General features: G+C 39.7%; 2 protein-coding genes across 14 annotated transcripts in view; one reads left to right on the forward strand and one right to left on the reverse strand.

Annotated features, from left to right (window-relative positions):
- Positions 1-16,915, reverse strand: part of CCDC138 (coiled-coil domain containing 138) — a 121,018-nt gene that overhangs the window by 48,732 nt on the left and 55,371 nt on the right. The gene's annotated exons all lie outside the window — the stretch shown is intronic.
- LOC119512469 (guanine nucleotide-binding protein G(I)/G(S)/G(O) subunit gamma-10-like) lies at positions 632-838 on the forward strand. The gene has a single exon (XM_037807158.1). The coding sequence runs from the start codon at positions 632-634 to the stop codon at positions 836-838; it is 207 nt and encodes a 68-aa protein (XP_037663086.1).

The raw sequence follows: 16,915 nt of genomic DNA on the forward strand, positions 1-16,915 counted from the left end.
GAGCCAACCCTACTTGTTCCAGAAAAATGTAATGGGAGGCCTACACTTCCACCATTACCAGGCTGTAATGAATTAAGTGGAGGCTATGTGGGGAGTAGTAATCAGGCACTTCTACCACCTCTCCCAGCCACAGACGTATCAGTGGAGGCCTAGTGGGGACCCAGAACTCCCACCCACACTCAGGAGGAGTGAGGAGATTCTCCATCCAGTACTCATTAGGCTTCTGTAAACCTAGGAGGAACCTAGACTTCTATCCACACTGGGTAGTAGGGAGGCAGCAGTCCCTCCCCTCAGTGAGACAGCTGTATAGATAGCCAGATAAAACAAAAAGTATGAATAATATCTAGAGCCTCATAACATAATATCCAAAATATCTAGGTTTCAATCTAAACTCACTCATAATACCAGGGGATGCACGGTTAGTTCAATATTTGAAAGTCAATCAGTATGAGCCACCATATTAAGCAGATTAAAAAAAAAATAATTACATGATCATATCAATAGACATTTGATAAAATTCAACATCCATTCACAAAAAAATTCTAAGAAAAACCAGGAATAGAGGGGAACTTTCTCAATTTGATAAAGAACATCTAATAAAAAAAGTACAGGTGCCGCCGCTGCCGCTGCCATGTCTTCCGGGGCCAGCATGAACGCTCAGCAGTGCCTGGTGGAGCAGCTCAAGCTGGAGGCCGGTGTGGAGAGGCTCAAGGTCTCTCAGGCGGCTGCAGAGCTTCAACAGTACTGTGTGCAGAATGCCTGCAAGGACGGCCTGCTGGTCGGGGTTCCACCCGAGAGCAATCCCTTCCGGGAGCCCAGATCCTGTGCTTTTCTCTGAAGATTGGGAAGAAGTTCATTGAGGAAGGCCTTCAAGTACAAAGTGATGAATGACCATCTCCATGTTTCAAGAAAACTTTTCTCTAGCCAAACAACTTTTAGATATTTCAGACCTTTCCTGTGGCATGGTCCTATAGCCAAAATTCTACAGAAATTGATGCATTTCTGCTCAAATAAGGAAACTGGGTGAAAGAGTGGATCTTTTAAATAATAATGACCTGGTTCTTTTGGTGAAGTGCTTTATACTTAAACACAAATCCTACCACCAAACATACCAAAATACATCTCTTTCATAAGTGAATTACCGGTGTTTCTGTACCTGGAATACCATGTGTGTTTTATTTACTGGATGTTTACATTTTAGAAAGGAAAACATTTTTGTTTTTTAAAAATTGAATATCTGTAATTTGTTGTTCCTAAGATTTTTATACTGTAACAAAATTTGTTCTTATCTCAGAAATTTAGTTTCTACATGAAGATAACCCAACTATAAGATTGAGGGGAAAAATAGGCTTTACTAATAAAATGATGTCTTGATTTTTCTAAAAAAGGAGACCTTTTTATTTTTAAACACTTAACATGGGAGCTGTTTCTAGCAAACTTTTTTGGGAAAGATAAATGTCGTATTATGCACGAGGTTGCCCCATCCTGCGTATGAAGCAGATTTGATCTTTGTCTTCTTAAGTTCCTCTATTTTATGATTGTGCTTTAACAAATACTACATTATTTCATGTCTTTAATAAATGTTAAAAATGTAATCTACATTCAAATGGTTAAAAACAAAGTAATGTGAAAATACTACAGTCTCAAAGAATTCTTAATGTCACAGTGTTTTATTTTGATGATGTGCCTTCAGTTTGATTTGGGACACTTTTTAAATGGATACTTTGTATTTGTAATAATCTCTGAAGAGTTTGCAAATAAAATTTCAGCTTCCTTCATTAAAAAGTAAAAAAACAACAAAAAAAAAACACTACAGCTAATATTATACATAATGGTCAAAAACTCAATGCTTATCCCCTAAGAAAGGGAACAAGGCAAGGATGCTCACTCTCTCCACTGTTATTCAACATAGTGCTAGACATTCTATCCAATACAATAAGGTAAGAAAAGGATACCGATGAAAAAGTTACAGAGGAAAACATCATCAAGATGGTGACATAAGACATCCACCAGATAAGTCTCTCCTCAGAAACTAATAAAAAAGGAACTAATAAAAGGACAAATCCCATTTGCTTGGAACTTTGGGGGATGACAGAGTCTGGAGAAAATCTACAAATTCTGAATTGGTTGGGATTGAGGAGAGTAGGTAAGATATCTGAAATTCAAACCTGCTAGTCCAAATCACTCTCCTTTACTGAGTTGCACACAGTTAAAGAGTCACACAGTGGCAGCACAGCCCAGGCACATCCTGACGTGCACCCAGACCACAGAGCCATTCATGGAAGCAAGTTAGAACCCCATGAACATCCAGGCATAGGATCCCATGGCCACAAGACCCAGTGCAGAACCCAAGAAGCATGCATACAAAAGAGTCCCCAGGAAACAAAAGGGCTCTGTAGCAGAAGTGTTGGTAGGCAGTGCAAACATCGAATCCAATCTCTACTTGCTGGAACTCCTAAACAAATGCTGACCACATCTGGTTCCCTGGAGTGAGACACCCTAATGTGGAAGTTACTGGGGGCAGAAAAGCCTCATGGAAAAAAAGGGAAAACTGAAGGGATGTAAGGCAGGATGGGCCCCAGGACTGAAAAAGGTAATGTAAAAGGGGCAGAGAGTGAGGGAGAACAGTTGAGCAAATCACAGGAGCTGGGGAGAAAGGACTCTTGGAGAAGGAACAGAGGGAAGAAAGCCTCCTGGGAAACAAACAATACAGATAAAAGGGCAATTTTAAAAGTTGCACAACATGTCCAGGGCAAGAAGGAGAAACAGAAGACCTGAGAAAATCCAAACGGTTAAACAAAAGCTACTCTAAAGGTTCAGTAAAAGCTGGAAAAAGCATTGAAGAACAGCCTTAGTACATAGCCAATCTACAGTAAAACATTAGGCAAGAGAGAAAACTGACTTTCAGAGTAAGCCCATAAAAATAGTTAGAAGTCCAGATATCAGCAAAAAATTATAAGTCATAATAAGAAACAGGAAGATATGGCTCAAAGGGAAGAACTTTAGAGGAGACACAGACTATGGAACTACCAATCAAAGAAGTTCAAACAAATCTCCTAAACCAATTAAAGAAGAAGAAGGAAAATATGGGTAATAATAAATTAATGGCAGGCATAGAGCTAAAGAGAAGACAACATGTGAGCAAAAAGAAAAACTAGGAAGTTTAAAAACAAACAAAACAGATTATGGGGATGAAAAGTATAGTAATGGAGATTAAAAATACACTAGAGGCATGTAACAGCAGATTTGAAAAGGCAGAAGAAAGAATCAGCAAATTAAAGACAGGACAATCAAAATCATACAGTCAGAAGAAAAGATAAAGAATAGAAAAAATTGAGCAGTGTTTAAGGGATTTGTGTGACAGCATGAAGCGTTCCAACATAAGCGTGAAAAGAGCTGAAGAAGAAAAGGGAAAGGGGGCAGAAAAAATTCTTGAGGAAATAACAGCCAAAAATTCCACAGCTCTTAAAAGAGACATAAATATGCAAGTGCAAAAGTGCAATGTATTTGAAACAGGATAAACCCTAATAGACCGACTCCAAGACACATAATAATCAGAATATCAAATGCCAAAGATAGAATTCTGAAAGTAACAAGAGAAAAGTGATTTGGGCACATCCAAGGGATCCAATAAGACTAAGTTCTGATTTCTCAACAGAAACCATGGAGATGAGAAGGCAGTAGTATGATATATTTAAGGCACTGAAAGAGAAAAACTTCCAGTCAAACTGCCCTTCAAAAAGTTTAAGAGATTCACAGATAAACAAAACTGAGAGAGTTCATTATTAATCCTGCCCTATAAAAACTGCCAAAAGGAGTTCTTCAGGTTGAAATGAAAGACAGGAGAAAGTGGCCAGAGCCAGTAAGAAAAAGTGAAGATCTTCAGTAAAGATAACTAAATAAGTAAATGTAAAACCAAATAGTGAAGGAAGGGCAAGATGGCGGATTGGTAACGTGTATGTTTTAGTTACTCCTCCAGGAAAGTAGGCAGAAAGCCAGGAACTGCGTGGAATGGACACCGCAGAGCAATGCGACTTTGGGCATACTTCATACAACACTCATGAACACGTTGAAATGCTGAGATCAGCGAAATCTGTAAGTTTTTGGGGCCAGGGGACCCACGCCCCTCCCTGCCAGGCTCAGTCCTGTGGGAGGAGGGGCCATCAGCACTGGGAAGGAGAAGAGAGAACGCAGTGGCGGCTCTTTTCAGAAATTCATTCTACTGATCCAAACTCCAAACATAGATAGACTGAGACCAGACACCAGAGAATCTGAGAGCAGCCAGCCCAGTAGAGAGGAGATACGGATAGCAAGAAACAGCAAGAAAAGCCCAAAAAGAAAAGCGGAGGCTTTTTGGAGTTCTGGTGAACATAGAAAGGGGAAGAGCAGAGCTCAGGCCCTGAGGCTCATATGCAAATCCCAAAGAAAAACTGATCTCTCTGTCCCCTGGACTTTTCCTTAATGGTACTTATTGCTTTGTCTTTTAGCATTTCAATAACCCATTAGATCTGTAAGGAGGGCCCCCCCTTTTTTTTTTCAACCTTTTTTTTCTTTTTCTAAAACAATTACTCTAAGAAGCCCAATACAGAAAGCCTCAAAGACTTGCAATTTGGGCAGGTCAAGACAAGAGCAGAACTAAGAGAGCTCTGAGACAAAAGGCAATAATCCAGTGGCTGAGAAAATTCACTACACACAACTTCCCAAGAAGAGGGGGGCATCCGCTCAACAGACTGGGAGGCTCCCTACACAGCCCTGCAGCCCAGAACCGCCCTGGGGGGATGGCACTCACCTGTGACATAGCACAGTCATCCCTCAACAGAGGACCAGGGGGTGCACGGCCTGGAAGACGGACCGACTCGCAAGTCTCAGGGGCCACACCAAGGACTTTTGGGTCACTGGCAGAGACAAACTGTGGCAGGACTGAACTGAAAGATTAGACCACTGCAGCAGCTTTAAAACTCCAGGAACAACAGGGAGATTTGATTGTTAGAGCCGTCTCCCCTCCCTGACCGCCCAGACACACGCCCCATACACAGGGTGGGCAATACCAACGACACACGCAAACCTGGTACACCAATTGGACCCCACAAGACTCACTCCCCCACTCACCACAAAGGCAAAGTGGTGGAGAACTGGCTTGAGGGGAAAAAGTGGCTCGTGGAAGCCACCTGCTGGTTAGAGAAACTGTACTCCATGAAGCTGTAGATCAGACAAATTAGAGATAAGGATTTCAATTGGTCTACAAATCCTAAAAGAACCCTATCAAGTTAAGCAAATGCCAAGAGGCCAAAAACAACAGAAAATTTTACTGCATATGAAAAAACCGGATGCTATGGATAACCCAAGCCCAAGCACCCAAATCAACATATCAGAGGAGACACAGTACCTAGAGCAACTAATCAAAGAACTAAAGATGAACGATGAGAACATAGCACGGGATATAAAGGACATGAAGAAGAGCACAGCACAGGATATAAAGGACATCAAGAAGACCCTAGAAGAGCATAAAGAAGACATTGCAAGACTGACTAAAAAAATAGATGATCTTATGGAAATTAAATAAACTGTTGACCAAATTAAAAAGATTCTGGATACTCATAGTACAAGAATAGAGGAAGTTGAACAACGAATCAGTGACCTGGAAGATGACAGAACGGAAAATGAAAGAACAAAAGAAAGAATGGGGAAAAAAATCGAAAAAATCGAAACGGACCTCAGGGATATGATGCATAAAATAAAACGTCCAAACTTAAGACTCATTGGTGTCCCAGGAGGGGAAGAGAAGGGTAAAGGTCTAGAAAGAGTATTCAAAGAAATTGTTGGGGAAAACTTCCCAAATCTTCTAAACACCATAAATACACAAATCATAAATGCCCGGCAAACTCCAAATAGAATAAATCCAAAAAAACCCGCTCTGAGACATATTCTGATCACCCTGTCAAATACGGAACAGAAGGAGCAAGTTCTGAAAGCAGCAAGAGGAAAGCAAATCACCACATACAAAGGAAACAGCATAAGACTAAGTAATGACTACTCAGCAGCCACCATGGAGGCGAGAAAGCAGTGGTATGACATATTTAAAATTCTGAGTGAGAAAAGTTTCCAACCAAGAATACTTTATCCAGCAAAGCTCTCCTTCAAATTGGAGGGAGAGCTTAAATTTTTCACAGACAAACAAATGCTGAGAGAATGTATGGGTACATTAAAGGATATTAATAGAGAGAGGAAAAAAATACATATGACAAACGTAAACCAAAGAATAAGATGGCTGATTCAAGAAACGCCTTCACAGTTATAACGTTGAATGTAAATGGATTAAACTCCCCAATTAAAAGATACAGACAGACAGAATGGATCAAAAAAAATGAATCATCAATATGTTGCATACAAGAGACCCATCTTAGACACAGGGACACAAAGAAATTGAAAGTGAAAGGATGGAAAAAAATATTTCATGCCAGCTACAGCCAAAAGAAAGCAGGTGTAGCAATATTAATCTCAGATAAAATAGACTTGAAATGCAGGGATGTTTTGAGAGACAAAGAAGGCTACTACATACTAATGAAATGGCAATTCAACAAGAAGAAATAACAATCATAAATGTTTATGCACCCAATCAAGGTGCCACAAAATACATGAGAGAAACACTGGCAAAACTAAAGGAAGCAATTGATGTTTCCACAATAAATGTGGGAGACTTCAACACATCACTCTCTCCTATAGATAGATCAACCAGACAGAAGACCAGTAAGGAAACTGAAAACCTAAGCAATCTGATAAATGAATTGGATTTAACAGACATATATAGAACAGTACAGCCCAAATCACCAGGATACACATTCTTCTCTAGTGCTTATGGAACTTTCTCCAGAATAGATCATATGCTGGGACATAAAACAAGCCTCAATAAATTTAAAAAGATTGAAATTATTCAAAGCACATCCTCTGACCACAATGGAATACAATTAGAAGTCAATAACCATCAGACACTTAGAAAATTCACAAATACCTGGAGGTTAAACAACACACTCCTAAACAATCAGTGGGTTAAAGAAGAAATAGCAAGAGAAATTGCTAAATATATAGAGACGAATGAAAATGAGAACACAACATACCAAAACCTATGGGATGCAGCAAAAGCGATACTGAGGGGGAAATTTATAGCACTAAACGCATATATTAAAAAGGAAGAAAGAGCCAAAATCAAAGAACTAATGGATCAACTGAAGAGGCTAGAAAATGAACAGCAAACCAATCCTAAACCAAGTAGAAGAAAAGAAATAACAAGGATTAAAGCAGAAATGACAGAGAACAAAAAAACAATAGAGAGGATAAATAACACCTAAAGTTGGTTCTTTGAGAAGATCAACAATATTGACAAGCCCCTAGCTAGACTGACAAAATCAAAAAGAGAGAAGACCCATATAAACAAAATAATGAATGAGAAAGGTGACATTACCGTAGACACTGAAGAAATTAAAAAAATTACAAGAGGATACTATGAACAACTGTATGGCAACAAACTGGATAATGTAGAGGAAATGGACAATTTCCTGGAAACATATGAACAACCCAGACTGACCAGAGAAGAAATACAAGACCTCAACCAACCAATCACAAGCAAAGAGATCCAATCAGTCATCAAAAATCTTCCCACAAATAAATGCCCAGGGCCAGATGGCTTCACAGGGGAATTCTATCAAACTTTCCAAAAAGAACTGACACCAATCTTACTTAAATTCTTTCAAAACATTGAAGAAAATGGAACACTACCTAACTTGTTTTATGAAGCTAACATCAATCTGATACCAAAACCAGGCAAAGATGTTACAAAAAAGGAAAACTACTGGCCAATCTCCCTAATGAATATAGATGCAAAAATCCTCAACAAAATACTTGCAAATCGAATCCAAAGACACATTAAAAAAATCATACACCATGACCAAGTGGGGTTCATTCCAGGCATGCAAGGATGGTTCAACATAAGAAAATCAATGTATTACAACACATTAAAAAATCAAAAGGGAAAAATCAAATGATCATCTCAATAGATGCTGAAAAAGCATTTGACAAAATCCAACATCACTTTTTGATAAAAACACTTCAAGGTAGGAATTGAAGGAAACTTCCTCAATATGATAAAGGGAATATATGAAAAACCCACAGCCAGCATAGTACTCAATGGTGAGAGACTGAAAGCCTTCCCTCTAAGATCAGGAACAAGACAAGGATGCCCGCTATCACCACTGTTATTCAACATTGTGCTGGAAGAGCTAGCCAGGGCAATCCGGCAAGACAAAGAAATAAAAGGCATCCACATTGGAAAAGAAGAAGTAAAACTGTCATTGTTAGCAGATGATATGAGCTTCTATCTGGAAAACCCTGAGAAATTCATGATACAGCTACTAGAGCTAATAAACAAATTTAGTCAAGTAGCGGGATACAAGATTAATGCACATAAGTCAGTAATGTTTCTATATGCTAGAAATGAACAAACTGAAGAGACACTCAAGAAAAACATACCGTTTTCAATAGCAACTAAAAAAATCAAGTACCTAGGAATAAACTTAACCAAAGATGTAAAAGACCTATACAAAGAAAACTACATAACTCTACTAAAAGAAATAGAAAGGGACCTTAAAAGATGGAAAAATATTCCATGTTCATGGATAGGAAGGCTAAATGTCATTAAGATGTCAATTCTACCCAAACTCATCTACAGATTCAATGCAATCCCAATCAAAATTCCAACAACCTACTTTGCAGACCTGGAAAAGCTAGTTATCAAATTTATTTGGAAAGGGACTATGCCTTGAATTGCTAAAGTCACTTTAAAAAAGAAAAACGAAGTGGGGGGACTTACACTCCCTGACTTTGAAGCTTATTATAAAACCAAATAGTGAGTCAGAAGAAGATGGTAGCATAGAGAGGAGTGGAAGCTAGTTAATCCCCCTGGAACAAATAATAAACAACCAGGAACAACTAGTAAATAATCTGGAATAACTGCTGGGTGACAAACGTGACTGTCCACACATCATAGACCAACCTGAATTGGGAGGAATGCCTGAGATCGCAGCATAAAATCCGTAAGCAAAACTGCGAATGCGAGCCAAGAGCCCCTCCCCCATGGCAGCCCAAACTGCAAAGCATTGCTGTGCTAGAGAGTAGCACTCTCTGAACAAGCACATGTACCTCAGCCCAGCTCCAACTGGGGTTTTAATTAACAAATGTTGACTGCTTAATACAAGCTACGAATCCCCAACAAACAGAGGCTTTTGGTGTCAGCTGACCTTGTAGAGTGGAGGACCTCTCTGGGAGGGAGGGGGAGCCCAGAGGGCTGGGTGCTATCTCTGGCCGACAGGTGAAACTGAGGATGGTCGCAGACTGTGTCTGAAGTGGGGATTTCTGTCCCTTTCTCGGCTCAGTGGAGAAAGCCTCAGCCATTTTCAGTTCCGAGCACTCTGACCCAGACAAGGGTGGAGACAGCAGAGTCAAAGAAATAGTTGAATGCAAATGACATCTCCCCAGAGAGTGTATGTTCCCTAAGATGAAAGAGGTGGTATCCTACTACCTGCTTCCATTCAGAACCAGACCCCAGAGCCTAGGGGTAAACAGCCACAGGCCACACCTCCTTATACCAGTCTGGAGGGACAGGCTGATGGTGCCACCTGCTGGGCAGAAAAGCACAGTGGCTTGAGGCCTCAAAGGGTGTATCAATCTTCTAAGACGCACCCTCAGGGAGACCTGATACTACTGCCTCCTTCTGAAACCTGAGCCCCTTCTGGTCTAGGAAAACCTGATTGGGGTAACCAAGGAAACCTGATGCCTAGACAACAGAAAACTACAACCTACACTAAGAAAAACAAACTTATGGTCCAGTCAAAGGAACAAACTTACACTTCAACTGAGATACAGGAATTCAAACAACTAATGCTAAATCAATTCAAAAACTTTAGGGATGTACGGCAAAAGAGATGAAGCATATAATGAAAACACTGGGCATACATAAGGTAGAAATTGAAAGTTCGAAAAAATAACTGGCAAAAATCTATGGAAATGAAAGGCACAACACAAGAGATGAAAGACACAATAGAAACATACAACAGCAGATCTCAAGAGGCAGAAGAAGACACTTAGGAACTGAAGAACAAGACACCTGAAAGCCTACACACAAAAGAACAGACAGAAAAAAGAATGGAAAAATATAAGGAAGGTCTCTGGGAATTAAATGACAACATGAAACGCAATACGAGTCATTGGTGTTCCAGAAGGACAAGAGAAGGGAAAAGGGGCAGAAGCAATAATAGAGGAAATAATCAATGAAAATTTCCCATCATTTATGAAAGACATAAAATTACAGATCCAAGAAGTACAGCATACCCCAAACAGAATAGATCTGAATAGGCCTACACCAAGACACTTAATAATCAGATTATCAAACATCAAAGATAAAGAGAGAATACTGAAAGCAGCAAGAGAAAAGCGATCCGTCACATACAAAGGAAGCTTAAGACTATGTATGGACTTCTCAGCAGAAACCAAGGAGACAAGAAGGAAGTGGTGTGATATTTAAGATACTAAAAAAGAGAAGAACCACCAACCAAGAATCCTATATCTGGCAAAACTGTCCTTCAAATGTGAGGGAGAGCTTAAAATATTATCTGACAAATAGACAATGAGAGAGTTTGTGAACAAGATACTTGCTGTACAGAAAACACTAAAGGGAGCACTACAGACAGAAAGGAAAAGACAGGAGTAAGAGGTTTAGAACACAATTTTGGGAGGTAGTAGCACAGCAATGTAAGTACACTGCACAAGGATGACTGTGAGTATGGTTGAAAGAGAAAGGTTAGGAGCACGGGGGACACCAGAACGAAAGATAAAGACTGGGACTGTATAACTCAGTGAAACCTAAGGTGCTCAACGATTGTGATAAAAGGTACAAATATGTTTTTACATGAGGGAGAACAAATGAATGTCAACACTGCAAGGTGTTAAAAATAGGGGGATTGGGGGAAAAATACAATCAATGTAAACTAGAGACCGTAATTAACAGAAACACTGTATTATCCTTCCTTTAACGTAACAAAGGCAATATACCAACACAAAATGCATTGTGAGGATGGGGACATAGGTGAGGGGTATGGGATTCTTGGCATTGGTGATGTTGTCTGACTCTTTATTCTACTTTGGCTTAATGCTATCTTTCCTTTTGTTGTTTCCTAGCTGTCATGGTTTTTTTTTTTTTTTTCCTCTTTCCTTTTTTTCTTTTGTCTCTCTACCTTCTATGACTCTTCCTCCTTCTTTGTGGAAGAAATGTAGATGTCCTCATATATATAGTGGTGATGGTGGTGGATACATAAATATGTGACTATACAGGGAACCATCGATTGTTCACTTAGGACTCAATGTATGGTGTGTGAACAAAACCATCTTAAAAGAAAGGGGTTGCCACCTCCATGGTGGCTAACATGACCACAGACATAGGGGACTGGTGGTTTGATGGGTTGAGCCCTCTACCACAGGTTTTACCCTTGGGAAGACGGTTGCTGCAAAGGAGAGGCTAGGCCTCCCTATGGTTGTGCCTAAGAGCCTCCTCCCGAATGCCTCTTTGTTGCTCAGATGTGGCCCTCTCTCTCTAGCTAAGCCAACTTGAAAGGTGAAATCACTGCCCTCCCCCCTACGTGGGATCAGACACCCAGGGGAGTGAATCTCCCTGGCAACGTGGAATATGACTCCCGGGGAGGAATGTAGACCTGGCATCGTGGGACGGAGAACATCTTCTTGACCAAAAGGGGGATGTGAAAGGAAATGAAATAAGCTTCAGTGGCAGAGAGAATCCAAAAGGAGCCGAGAGGTCACTCTGGTGGGCACTCTTACGCACACTTTAGACAACCCTTTTTAGGTTCTAAAGAATTGGGGTAGCTGGTGGTGGATACCTGAAACTATCAAACTACAACCCAGAACCCATGAATCTCGAAGACAGTTGTATAAAAACGTAGCTTATGAGGGGTGACAAGGGGATTGGGAAAGACATAAGGACCACACTCCACTTTGTCTAGTTTATGGATGGATGAGTAGAAAAATAGGGGAAGGAAACAAACAGACAAAGGTACCCAGTGTTCTTTTTTACTTCAATTGCTCTTTTTCACTCTAATTATTATTCTTGTTATTCTTGTGTGTGTGCTAATGAAGGTGTCAGGGATTGATTTGGGTGATGAATGTACAACTATGTAATGCTACTGTGAACAATCGAAAGTACGATTTGTTTTGTATGACTGCGTGGTATATGAATATATCTCAATAAAATGAAGATTAAAAAAAAAAAAAAAAAAAAGACATAATGCTGAGCAAAATAAGCCAGGCACAAAAAGAGAGATATTGTATGTTACCACTAATGTGAATTCTGTGAAAAATGTACAATGTTTTATACTGTAGAATGTAGGGGACCTAGAGATACCAATTAGTGGAGGGGGAATGATAATCTAATAAGAACAGATAAACTATGGAGGGTAATCTCAATGTTATGGGAACGCTCAGGAATGATTATGGTTTGTAAACTTTCTTGGATATAGTAAGATCATGTTGGAAGCAATAGAGTTATTTTAGGTTTATTTTTTCTCTTATTCCTTTGTTTTCTTAGGGGTTGTTAATTTTCTTGGGGTATGGTAGGAACATGTTGGAAGCAATGTAGTTATTTTAGATTATTTGTTTTTCTTACTCCTCTGTTTGGACATGGTTTATTAATTTTCTTGGGGTATGGTAGGAACATATTGGAAGCAAAGTAGTTATTTTAGGTTATTTGTTTTCCTTAATCCATTGCTTTGTTTGAAATGTTGTGGGGTTTTTTTGGTTGTTGTTTGCCTGTTTGTTTTTAATTTTTTGATAAACAAAGTTAAAAAATTGAAAAAAAATCAGTAGAAAAATGGGAGTAAAAACTAAATGACAAATAGGGTGGGATGGGGGGATGGTTTGGGTATTCTCTTTTCACTTTTATTTTTTATTCTTATTCTGATTCTTTCTGATGTAAGGAAAATGTTCAGAAATAGATTGTGGTGATGAACGCATAACTATATGATCATACTGTGAACAGTTGATTGTATACCATGGATGACTGTATGGTTTGTGAATATATTTCAATAAAACTGAATTTAAAAAAAAATAAAAAATAAAAAAAAAAAAGAAAGGGGTTGATGAAGAAACCCTGAGAGCACTATATTGAGTGAAATAAGACAGACACATAAGGACAAATATTGCAGGGTCTCATTGATATGAACTAGTTATAACATGTAAACTCATAGACATAAAATATAAGTTACCCAGATATAGAAAGGGGCTAAAGAATGGGGAGTGGTTGCTTATTATGAGCAGAACGTTCAACTAGGGTAAACTTAAACATTTGGAAGTGGACAGCAGCACATTGTGAGAATGACAGCACATTGTGAGAATGACCAATAGTGCTGAATAGTCTGTGAATGAGGTGGAAAGGGTAAGCTCAGAGTCACGTATGTCACCAAAAGGAAAGTTGCAGGTTAAAAGATGGGAATGTATAAAACAGTGAATGTTGTGGTGGACAATGTCCGTGATTAACTGTACAAATATTAAAAATCTCTCTCATGAACTAAAGCAAGTGTATACACTATAACTAGAAGTTAATAATAGAGGGGCATATAGGAAAAAATATACCTATTGCAAACTATATACTACAGTTAGTACTATTTTAACATTCTTTCATCAACAGTAACAAATGTACTATACCAATAATATGAATCAATAATGGAGGGGGGTGGTTGGTCAGGGGTATGGGAGGATTTGAAGTTCCTTTTCGTGTCTTTATTTCTTTTCTGGAGTAATGAAAATGTTCTAAAAATTGAAAAAAAAAATTGATTGTAGTCAGGATGCACAGCTGTATGATGGTACCTTGGGCAACTGATCGTACACTATGGATATTTGGATAATTGTATCACTTGTGAAAAAGCTCAATAAAAAAATGTATCCTCAATACATAACTCTATTCTTTAATTGCAATAGCAGTTAGAATACAACTGAATAAGAAATAATCAATTTCCCAATAACGGACACTCAAAATATAAAGAGGTAATGTGGGACAAAAACAACATAAAGGGGGGAAATGGAGAGATATGATGACAGAGAATGGTTATGAAGTTAAACTGGTATCTTTTCAAACTAGTAGGTTATAGATTTAAGTTGTATAAAGCAAACCCAGGGTAACAACAAAACTGTTTTTAAAATAAACAGAAATGGATATGAGAAAGAGATCAGTCATATACATCACGAAAGATCAAATATACAAAAAAGAAGGCTGCAATAAAGGGAAAGATAGGCAAAAAAGATATGAAATATTAAAAAAAGGACAAAATGGCTGAAGCAAGTAGTGCCTTTAGAGTAATAACAGTGAATGTTAATAGATTAAACCCTCCAATCAAAAAACAAAGATTGGCAAAATGGATAAAAAAATCACAATCCAACTATACGTTGTTTACAACAGACTCACCTTAGACCCAAAGGCAAAATTGGTTGAAAGTGCAGGGTTGGGAAAAGATAATCCAAGCAATTATTAACCAAAAGAGAGCTGGGGTATATTAATATCAGACCAAATAGACTTTAAGTCAAAAGCTGTTACAAGAGACAAAGAACGATACAATAAATTAATACAAGGGTCAATTTACCAAGAAGAAATAACAATCATAAATATATATGCACCTAACCACAGTGTCCCATTATACATGAGGGAAACCCTGCAAAACTGAAGGGAGAAATTGACAACTCTATTTCAATAATAAAAAATCAAATAACCCAATTAAAAAACGGTCAAAAGTCTTGAATAGGCACTTCTCCAAAGAAGACATACAAATGTCAAAAAGCACATGAAAAGATACTCAACATCATTAACTAACAGGGAAAAGCAAATAATACCACTTTATACCCACTAGAATGGCTACTGTTAAAAAAAAAAAATGTAGGAGAGGATGCAGAGAAACAGGGACTCTCATTTTTGTTAATGGGAATGTAAAATGATGCATATGCTGTGGAAAACTGTGACATTCCTCAGAAAGTTACATAGAATTACTGTATGTGCCAGTTTGGATGTATTATGTTCCCCCAAATGCCATGTTCTTTGATACAATCTTGTGGGGGCACATGTATTGGTGCTGATTAGGTTGGAATCCTTTGATTGAGTGTTCCCATGGAAATGTGATTCAATCAACCATGGGCAAGACCTTTGATTGGATAATTTCCATAGAGGTGTTACCCCACCCATTCAGGGTGGGTCTTAATTGAATCACTGGAGTCCTATAAAAGTGTTCACAGACAGAAGGAGGTACTGCAGTCAAGAGAGAATTGAAGAATGCACAGGAGCTGAGAACACAACCTGGAATCAGGAGAGGCCAGCCATGTGCCTTCCCAGCTAACAGAGGTTTTCCGGATGCCATTGGCCTTCCTTCAGTGAAGGTATACTTGTGTTGATGCCTTTATTTGGACATTTTCATGGCTTTCAGACTGTTACTTTGTAACCAAATAAACCCCCTTTATAAAAGCCAATCCGGAGGCGGGGCAAGATGGCGGACTGGTGAGCTGTATGTTTTCCTTACTCCTCCAGGAAAGTAGGTAGAAAGCCAGGAACTGCGTGGACTGGACACCACAGAGCAATCTGACTTTGGGCATACTTCATACAACACTCATGAAAACGTGGAACTGCTGAGATCAGCGAAATCTGTAAGTTTTTGTGGCCAGGGGACCCGCACCCCTCCCTGCCAGGCTCAGTCCCGTGGGAGGAGGGGCTGTCAGCTCCGGGAAGGAGAAGGGAGAACTGCAATTGAGGCCCCTATCAGAAATTCATTCTACTGATCCAAACTCCAACCATAGATAGACTGAGACCAGACACCAGAGAATCTGAGAGCAGCCAGCCCAGCAGAGAGGAGACAGGCATACAAAAAAAACAACATGAAACACTCCAAAATAAAAGCGGAGGATTTTTGGAGTTCTGGTGAACATAGAAAGAGGAAGGGCAGAGCTCAGGCCGTGAGGCTCATATGCAAATCCCGAAGAAAAGCTGATCTCTCTGCCCTGTGGACCTTTCCTTAATGGCCCTAATTGCTTTGTCTCTTAGCATTTCAATAACCCATTAGATCTCTGAGGAAGGCCCTTTTTTTTAATCCTTTTTACTTTTTCTAAAACAATTACTCTAAGAAGCCCAATACAGAAAGCTTCAAAGATTTGCAATTTGGGCAGGTCAAGACAAGAGCAGAGGTGATAGAGCTCTGAGACAAAAGGCAATAATCCACTGGCAGAGAAAATTCACTAAACACCACAACTTCCCAAGAAAAGGGGGGTGTCCGCTCACAGCCATCATCCTGGTGGACAGGAAACACTCCTGCCCATTGCCAGCCCCATAGCCCAGAGCTGCCCCAGACAACCCAGTGTGACGGAAGTGCTTCAAATAACAGGCATACACCACAAAACTGGGCGTTGACATTAGCCTTCCCTGCAACATCAGCTGATTGTCCCAGAGTTGGGAAGGTGGAGCAGTGTGAATTAACAAAGCCCCATTCAGCCATGAGTTCAGCAGACTGGGAGCCTCCCTACACAGCCCAGCAGCCCAGAACTGCCCTGGGGGGACGGCACTCACCTGTGACATAGCACAGTCATCCCTCAACAGAGGACCCGGGGTGCACGGCCTGGAAGAGGGGCCCACTTGCAAGTCTCAGGAGCCATACGCCAATACCAAGGACTTGTGGGTCAGTGGCAGAGACAAACTGTGGCAGGACTGAACTGAAGGATTAGACTATTGCAGCACCTTTAAAACTCTAGGATCACCAGGGAGATGTGATTGTTGGAGCCACTCCCCCTCCCTGACTGCCCAGAAACACGCCCCATATACAGGGCAGGTAAC

This window comes from Choloepus didactylus, chromosome 17 (assembly GCF_015220235.1).
Source record: "Choloepus didactylus isolate mChoDid1 chromosome 17, mChoDid1.pri, whole genome shotgun sequence".
Classification (NCBI taxonomy): Eukaryota; Metazoa; Chordata; class Mammalia; order Pilosa; family Megalonychidae; genus Choloepus; species Choloepus didactylus.

Excerpts from the sequence above, each read along its gene's own strand:
- LOC119512469 (XM_037807158.1), top strand. The coding sequence starts at position 632 with ATGTCTTCCGGGGCCAGCATGAACGCTCAGCAGTGCCTGGTGGAGCAG.